Raw genomic sequence first — 9,169 nt, 5'->3', positions numbered from 1 at the left:
TGTAGAGAATACTGTAGATCTTCATTGCAAAACAGTGTGTTTTAATCAGGAATTTGGGGACTTGAATATATTTAGTATGGTTTTATCAACAACAACAAAAATTGTTGACGTTTCATTATTTGTAATATTTCTGAAATTCACTGAGTATGGTGGTCCTTCTCTTCCCCCTCTGACTGAGGCTACAACAGACAGCGACAGAAGGGGACGCTGGCCCTTTAACAACAACCAAAGAAGTAGGCTATCACATACATGTTTGTTTGTTTGTGATAATGTGTGATGGAGGTTTTCTTTCGGGACGATGTTAAAGCAGCCAGCCCACCAATATCAGTGATCGCTGTCCATTCATCCGTTTGTTAATTTATCCTATGCTGTCTATTTATTTATCAAACTACATTGTCTATTTCATTACTATCACGCGCTCTGTCGTTGTCTAGAGAGATTACGTTATTTCATTGCCTATACATTACGTAATGCAACGGTGGCTGGGGAATCCCAATACTGATTGAAATTAAATAGGCTACAGAATGTTCATACATTCAAGCATAGAGTTTTTAACTTCTTCTGTTAATAGCCTAATCTGTTCATAATATAGTTTACGTCTGTCATATTATGTGGCTTTTTAAATACAGTTTGTGGTGTTACGTTAAATGAAGAAACGATAGAGTGAGAGACATTCAGAGAAAGAACAGGACACGACAGACCGACAGCCGTTTGGTCTCGCTCTGGGGGTCGACCGCTACACGTGCACGAGAAACGGCAGAGCAGCAGCAGAGAAAGAGTGACCGGAGAACGGATTACTCTTTGTGTACTCCATAATTATTATTAGTAGGCTAGTAATCCTACAATTGTCATTTGGTGGGTTCGTCATTAACAACAGTTTAAACTATAGGGAGAGTAGAGGAGAACTGTGACACTGTAGTCGCTATGGCCGCTCTATCAGGAGGAGAAATGTGCGTCAAATACCTGATGTTCGCTTTCAACCTCATCTTCTGGGTGAGTCACTACTTATGCTATTAAAGGGACTGTGTGTGTGTGTGTGTGTGTGTGTGTTGTTTTGGCTGGCAGACAACAGCAGGGTTTGATTAATATAAATCATAGCCTCTTTGTAAGGGTTTATTCCACACATGTAGGGTAGAGGCAGTGTAGAGCCAGAGGAGGAAGATTCCCCAGTGAATCTGTCTGGTTCCTCTCCAGGTTTCTTTCATCTTCAATTAAAGTTATATGTGCATTGTAAAGGGGTTAGCGATAATTTGACAGTAGCTTACAGGCAGTTCGTGGCAAGTATAATTATGTATTTCATATTACAGTACAACCACTGTAATTATAAATACGGTTTCAAAGCAAGTACTGAAACTATTATACTGTAAAAGTAAATGCTACCATAATCGGAATGAATTAATATATGAGTGGATGAATTAATGAAATTCATTGAGGGGAGGAGTACAGTATTTTACTGTAATTACAAGGGATTGGTGCAAGCAGGTTGGCTGCTAGGTAAAGTGTTTACAACAAGTGTTAATAAGCCAGATACAACAATAGCATGCTCCAACTCATGGGAAAACGTTTTTGGGCAGTCCAAAAAATATGATACGATACTGTATTATGTGGGGTGTAATTACAGTACCATTCGAAATAAGGCAATTCTTTCCTCTCCCACAAAATTTTCCCACAATGCACCATCATTTACATTATGTAAACCATTTCAGAGTATTTTACTGTTGGTAATACAAAAAATGACATATAATTTACCGTTTTCAGTTAGTGTGTGTGTTTGTGTGTGTGCATGTGTGTATCTGTCTGAGGGGGGTTGTCAGTATCTGCTTGGGGAAAGTGGAACAGTGATTTAGCTGGCCATGACTGGACTAAGAAGTGGCCTCTTGTTGGTGAACGGTGAAATAATCTCACACACAAACACACGCTGGCCAAATAATCCCTGGTGGCCGAGTGACCCAGTGTGCACAGCATTTCAATAACTCAGCGTTTATATGGGTGTGTGTGATATTGTGTGTTTGTATGTTGTATTTTGTGTTTTGTCTTGGTGGGGTGTGCGACGGCGTGTGACGCGTATAGCCCCAATGCAGATGAAAGAACAGAGCTCCCCTTGTTGCATGATTCAGAACATGTGTCCATTATTGTAGGCAGCTACAGTATCTATGGGTGGGTGTGTGTGTGTTAGATTCTGCAGCTGGTGAGGGTGTATTAGCAGTAGTGTAGTTGTGTAGTGCGAGCAGCATGATTAGATTAAACAAATTAACTCAATCACTTACAGAATAGACCAACTCAATCATTCACAGAGTAAACCAATTCAATCATTCACAGAGTAGAACTCTGTCTGCGCTATCCTCCCTCCCCCAGCCCACCTCCTCTACCTTTCTGATCAGGTGACTCCAGGGCATGACAGTTACTCCCTACTGCTTTCTCTTTGTATCACTCTATGCTCTCTTTATCTCTCCTCTTGCTTTATCCCTGTCACGCTCTGCGATACTGTCTAGGGAAATAGGAGAGAAGTGTTAATGAGTAGTTATTGCTCTGTTACACACAGAGATCACGTTAGCAACATGGAAGTGTTAATGAGTTAGTTCTTGCTCTGTTACACACAGAGATCACGTTAGCAACATGGAACTGTTAATGAGTTACTTATTGCTCTGTTACACACAGAGATCACGTTAGCAACATTGAAGTGTTAATGAGTTAGTTCTTGCTCTGTTACACACAGAGATCACGTTAGCAACATGGAACTGTTAATGAGTTACTTATTGCTCTGTTACACACAGAGATCACGTTAGCAACATTGAAGTGTTAATGAGTTAGTTCTTGCTCTGTTACACACAGAGATCACGTTAGCAACATGGAACTGTTAATGAGTTACTTATTGCTCTGTTACACACAGAGATCACGTTAGCAACATTGAAGTGTTAATGAGTTAGTTCTTGCTCTGTTACACACAGAGATCACGTTAGCAACATGGAAGTGTTTGGAAGGATCAGGTGTGTGAAGTACATCATGTTTATCTTCAACTTCTTCTTCTGGGTAGGTCTACTTTACTTAGCTTGTGTGCGTGTGTGAGTGCAGTTGTGTGTGTGTGTGTTGAATGTTCCCTTCCTCTTTAACTAGGCCATTTTTCCCGAACTGAGAACAAGGCATGAGTAATCTACCCTGACTCACTGAGCTTATCTGGCCTCGTTAGGTTTGGTCTGATCAGACATGTTGTCCCCACTGCAGAACACGCACACACACACACCATGGAGCAGAACACCATTCTACATCAAGGTTCTTTGCTAAAGTGAATAATTAATTAGACTGAGGAGGCGGTTTGAGGAATGTGTGTCTGTGTCTGTGGTGGCGGCTCTGGTGGTAAGTCTGTAGCAGAATTTATTCTGAATGAAGGAATCAGGCCAATGACCTCCTCTTCTTCTTTCCTCTGTGTGTTAGCTTACCCCCAAGTCACACACACATGTATAACCTGACATAACCCTGTTTCTCAACATGTCCCTACCTGCTCTCTCACCTGGCTTTCCATGCCCTGGGATAGGTGTGTGTGTATGATATCTAATATTTTGTGTCTGTATGTGGTAGCTTGCAGGTACAGGAGTGCTGGCTATAGGGTTGTGGTTGAGGTTCGACCCAAAGACCAGAGGACTGTTTGAAGGAACAGAATCTCCCTATGTCTTCTTCACAGGTAATGCAAACACTCACATGCAAGCATGCTTGCACTCACACATATACTGAACACAAATATAAACGCAACCTGCAACATTTTAAAAGATTTTACTGAGTTACAGTTCATATAAGGAAATCAGTCAATTGAAATAAATTAATTAGGCCCGAATCTATGGATTTCACATGACTGGGCAGGGGTGCAGCCATGGGGGACCCAGGCCCAGCTAATCAGATTATTTTTTTTTACCCACAAAGTGGCTTTATTACAGACTTAAATACTCCTCCTCTTGATATGCCACACCTGTCAGGTGGATGGATTATCATGGCAAAGGAAAAATGCTCACTAACAGGGATGTAAACAAATTTGTACAAAAACAGAGAGAATAAGCTTTTTGTGCATATGGAAAATATCTGGGATTTGTTTTATTTCAGCTCAGGAAACATGGGACCAACACTTTACATGTTGTGTTTATATATTTTGTTCAGTGTACATAATCAAATATCACTGCAGGGTCTCTGATGATGTTGGAGGTTGCGTGTGTGTATGTGTAGGTGTGTATATCCTGATAATAGCAGGGTTGTTGATGATGGTGGTGGGGTTCCTGGGATGCTGTGGTGCGATTCAGGAGTCTCCCTGTATGCTGGGGCTGGTGAGTTAACCTCTATACCTCCTCTCCTCTTTTTCTTTCCCTTTGGTATTCAGTTGGTCTGTTATGGGGCTGGTAGTCAGATACTATGTAACTCTTTGTTTCAGTATAAAACTGTTTACAGAACAGATTCAAGGCCAGAACTCAGTATCTGTCTCCCTGTTTCCCTATCTCTCTGTCTGTCTGTTTAGCCTGGTCTCATAGACTAGACGTAAAATAGTACATTTAAAAACGGGACACTAAAATTAGCATGATATGTTACGGTTGGTATGGTTACATAAGACAGATGGTTACTTAAGGCAAAAACGAAAGTAGGGTTTTTGGTTGGTGTGGATGGGTGGCAGTATAAAGCAAACGTCTAGCAACCCAAAGGTTGCGAGTTTGAATCTCCTCATGGACAACTTTAGCATTTTAGCTAATGAGCAACTTTTCAACTACTTACACATTTTTAGATACTTTGCAACTACTTAGCATGTTAGCTAACCCTATCCTTAATCATTTTAGCTAACTCTTACCCTAACCTCTAACCCCTAGCCTAGCTAATGATAGCCACTAGCTAACTTTAGCCACCTAGCTAGAATTTGTAACATTTGATAAGTTTAGCAAATTCGTAACATATTGTACATTTTATAATTTCGTAACATATAATACAAATTGTAATTCGTAACATATCATACGAAATGGGTGATGGACATCCACAAATTATTACATACGAAACGCAACATATCATACTAAATGGAGTGTCTCTGATTTACATACAGGATAATATGAACTGCACTGAGACCAGGTTGGTCCCTCTCTCTCTGTATCTCTCTGTCTCTCTCGATTTCTCTCTCTCGTGTGTGTGTGTCCTAAGTCCCTTCTGACCGGGGAGTGCTTTGTGTCAAAGGGCACTTGTCAAATTAAATACACAGTGGTTCATGTGCATATTGGTCTCTTGCAGTTCTTCTTCTTCCTCCTCATCATATTTGCCATTGAGGTCGCCGCTGGAATCTGGTGTTTTTCCAACCAAAGCAAGGTCCCAAAACATATTACATACCCTGTGTTACATTAAAGCCCTTCCCCTGCTATTATCTGTGTTACATTAAATGTCTTTCCTTTCTTTGTGTCACATTGCAACCCTTCCCCTACAGGTGGTTGATGACATCACTCAATTCTACATGGAGACATATCAGAACTACCAGAACACTCGACAGGACACACTGAGAGAGACACTCCGTCTCATACAGACTGGGGTAATCATGTGTTTCATTTGTGTGCAGCCATGTTTGGGGGGTTGGGAGCAGAGACAATACATATTTCCAGATAAAAACAGATGGACACCTAAATTACCATTCAACCTTATTTGTTACAGTTGGACTGCTGTGGTACAGGTTCCGTTGTGGACTCTGCCAAAGACACCTGTCCCCCAAGAGACGGGCTGGATAGCCTCATCACCAAGGTACCCCCCTGCTCTGTGATTGTGTTTGTGTTCAGGTGTTCCTTTTTCTGTATCTCTACAGTCCCTCCTGTATCTTTACAGCCCCTCCTGATTTGGCCTCGTTTTTGAGCTTGGTCATTAATAAATGCAGCGGCTATGACTGAAGCAAAACGAGAGTTGTCTTGAGGGGGTGGTTTAATGCAGGCATCTCTTGTGTATGTGATCACACGTGGCAAGTGTTTGTACATTCACTCTGCCAAAACAGTACACAGTTACAGTCAACTCACCCTTCTAGATACCTTGAAGCATTCTAAACAGTTCTTGCATCTTGAAGTCGCCTAGGCTAGCTAGTGCTAGCCAAGTTCTTTCGCCAATTAGTTTCAGCCAGTTGGTGTGTGACCGTGATAAAGTTGGTTTGACATTGGGTAGCCTATCTCTGAGGCTAGTTAGGGACCGTCAATAAATTACACAATGTAAATTGGATAGTATTTTAGCTGTCTCAATAAATGCTTTCAATATTTGTAAAAGGATGTTTTACATTTATAGTTGGTTTGAGGTTTTTAAAATATAGACATTTGGAGCTATTGACATTGTCCTATGTACATTGTGTATTTGACCGATGGTCCCAAACTAGCCCCATAGGGATAATGTCAAATCAAATTGACCATGGGCATTGGGCCAGCTGTTGGCAGGATTAAAATAAACTCAACCCAAGGAAATCTGTTACAGTACCCTTCATTCTGTGACAGTCATTTTTTTCCTATCATCTTTCACATTTCAGTTTTGGACAAGAATGACCCAAAATATTACTTTTAAATTTTGTAGTAAATTCTGTCACTCACATCGATGCCACATTTCTTTGACTCACATCGATGCCACATTTTCAAAATGAGAAGTTGCTTTTTAGGGGCAGTCGCTCTTTAATATGTGTGTGTGTTGCAGAGCTGTCCTGATGCTATAGATGAATTGTTTGACTCCAAGCTGCACATCATAGGAGGAGTGGGCATCGCTACTGGAGTTATCATGGTGAGACACACACAGTGCAACGGAAGACCATGTTATCCCACTACGCTCCATTACAGATAGATAGGCAGACAGGTTGACAGAGAGACTTCCCTACAGTAAAGAACTCTTCATTTACTCTGCATTTCCCATTCTATTCCACAGATGTTTGGGATGATCTTCAGCATGCTGCTCTGCTGTGCCATCAGGAAGTCACGGGAGATTGTCTGAGGATGTCATCGTTACCGTGATGGCGGCCGTTAATGTTGCATGATGTCATTCCTAGTCACATGAATTTTGTCAACCAATAGAGAGGCTGTGTGTTGAGAACGGTCGGCCGTTAATGTTGCATGATGTCATTCCTAGTCACATGAATTTTGTCAACCAATAGAGAGGCTGTGTGTTGAGAACGGTCGGCCTGAGTGCTAGCAGCTGTTCAGGTCCACTGGACAACCAACTGCCATTTAGTTAGATCCGCCAACCTCTGTAACAAGGATCTGCTACACCTGGTTCACCTGACATTAAGTGCGCAAGCATTGCAAAATAAATATAAACATGCATGTTATTCAGTAATTTCATCCAAACTGCTTGCACGTATCAACTGGCGTCTGTGTAGCCAGGCACTAAAATAGAACTTGGTTCTATTTTAGATACTTGACGTACTGCAAGATCCGCCACTCCCATCTATTCATTAATTTTTACGAGCATACTAACCCACGTGGGGATTGAAAGATGAGGTCCACACTCCAGTCCAGTTGGTGGCAGTAATGCACATTGAAGTTAGTTGCCAACCGCCATATAAAATCCACAGAAGAAGGACTATGAATGAGGAGAGATTAATCAAAGAAAACGAACTAAAAACGAACTAGGTTTTCCTTTATATGAGTGGATTAATTGTGGAAGTAGAGAACACACGACTTTGTATGATTCAAAATGGGTAAAAATTCTACAAAGATCCAGCTAATAAAAATAACATATGCATTTCAGGTAAAATAACAACCTAGTGTTTATCTCGCAGGACAAATTAGCTAGAAACAGCAATCTAGCTAAATGTCTATGAATGTTTCATGTGTGTTTCGACATGTCCCATAATTACTATAGTTGGTCGACAGTTGGTTTTGGTATTTTAACGCGTCTGGTAGGGATAGACAAAATCAATGTTGAGCCGGTTTGGTCAGCATGTAATCACAGCGCTGCACAAATCACCTTGGCTGCTTTTGCACAATTCTGATCATTTTATCACTCATTTGTTTTTTGACCAATCAGATCAGCTCTGAAAAATATCTAATGTTATGAAGTGATCTAGATTAGATAATCTGTGCAGTGCTTTTCTCAGGCTGATCCTCTCGAACACAGTGAATCTGCCCAGTGCACAGGTTGACCCTCCTAAACCATCATGATGATAACATCAACAACATGCATGCCAGTCCTGGTTGATTACAACTCATCCTCTCCGTCTCTCTCTCTCTACCCAATTTGAAATTGCCTTGAAGTCTGACTGTTTTTGTAAAGCAGTTTTCTATTTGTGACTGAATATCTAGGTGAGTTGTAGTCCGTTTTACAGCATATCTAGGTCTCTTCTAGATAATAAACTTTTATAACACCCTTGCCATCTTACACTGGACAGGTTGGTTGTTGCACAAAACAAATTAGCCAAATAAACTGTAACATCTGATCTTCATTCTGGTTTCACACTGATGTGTGTGTGTGTATGTGTGTGTAATGAGTAAGAGAGGAAAACATGTCTGTCAGCCTTCACAGCTTCCTGCCACTGTGGAAATGAACAAACTGATCCCATCAAACTCTCCTTCAGTTTTCTTTATTCTCTTGTCTCTCTCTCTCTCAGAGCTCAGACACCGGTAGGATTGTCAAATGTTTGCCTGCCGACATTGTCGGCAGAATAGTGTCGGCAGTCAATCTCTTGTGTTTACACAGCAAAGACCTTGAAGTCGTCAACCACTCTGCCTTGTTATAATTCTCCAAACCAGAAGGTGGCAGTAGCGTTATTTGTTAATGCATATCCATGTGGTTTGTTTTATGGTCCAGTCAATGCTAGCGACAAGGAGGTGGACCGGAAGCAGAGGTGAGCAAATGTGAGGGTTTAATCTATAAAAGGCAAATGTAAGCTTTATTTTATTTTTGGGAATATTAACCGAATGCCTGTAAGGTCCGGACCAGTAGACCTGTTATTATTGAGAGAGAATGATGAGATGAGAGAGAACCTGGTTTTCACAGGTCTTTCTGAGAATGATGAAAATGCAAAGGAAATTGTTAGACTTTATATGACCAAAACTACATATCCCAGCAGATGAGGCATAACCATTTTTGGGGACCGAGTCCACGGAATGGGAGGCTTGGGAGTCAAAAGACCTGGTGCTCCTCGCTTCATCGTGGCCAAATTCGGTCATTACAAAGAAAAAGTGCCGGTTAAATCCAAGGG

The 9,169-nt window shown here is 41.1% G+C and overlaps 1 protein-coding gene across 2 annotated transcripts; it reads left to right on the top strand.

Moving 5' to 3' along the window:
* The first annotated feature begins 259 nt into the window (after positions 1-259).
* On the top strand, positions 260-8,410 carry LOC129866972 (CD9 antigen-like). Of its 2 annotated transcripts, XM_055940031.1 has the most exons (9): positions 921-993; positions 2,949-3,030; positions 3,577-3,679; positions 4,213-4,310; positions 5,251-5,325; positions 5,441-5,542; positions 5,662-5,748; positions 6,670-6,753; positions 6,895-8,410. In XM_055940031.1, the coding sequence occupies exons 2-9, from the start codon at positions 2,965-2,967 to the stop codon at positions 6,958-6,960; spliced, it is 681 nt and encodes a 226-aa protein (XP_055796006.1). In that variant the 5' UTR covers positions 921-993; positions 2,949-2,964; the 3' UTR covers positions 6,961-8,410. The 2 variants fall into 2 exon arrangements, with proteins under 2 accessions (XP_055796005.1, XP_055796006.1); XM_055940030.1 differs by lacking the exon at positions 2,949-3,030 and having other exon boundaries at positions 260-993.
* Positions 8,411-9,169: the final 759 nt, after the last annotated feature.

This window comes from Salvelinus fontinalis, chromosome 12, assembly GCF_029448725.1.
Source record: "Salvelinus fontinalis isolate EN_2023a chromosome 12, ASM2944872v1, whole genome shotgun sequence".
In the NCBI taxonomy this organism is placed as follows: domain Eukaryota; kingdom Metazoa; phylum Chordata; class Actinopteri; order Salmoniformes; family Salmonidae; genus Salvelinus; species Salvelinus fontinalis.
This window is presented reverse-complemented; position numbering and strand designations above follow the sequence as displayed.

Excerpts from the sequence above, each read along its gene's own strand:
- LOC129866972 (XM_055940030.1), top strand. The coding sequence starts at position 925 with ATGGCCGCTCTATCAGGAGGAGAAATGTGCGTCAAATACCTGATGTTC. Across the intron at positions 4,311-5,250 it reads CTCCCTGTATGCTGGGGCTG|TTCTTCTTCTTCCTCCTCAT; the intron begins GTGAGTTAACCT and ends GGTCTCTTGCAG. Across the intron at positions 5,326-5,440 it reads GTTTTTCCAACCAAAGCAAG|GTGGTTGATGACATCACTCA; the intron begins GTCCCAAAACAT and ends CTTCCCCTACAG.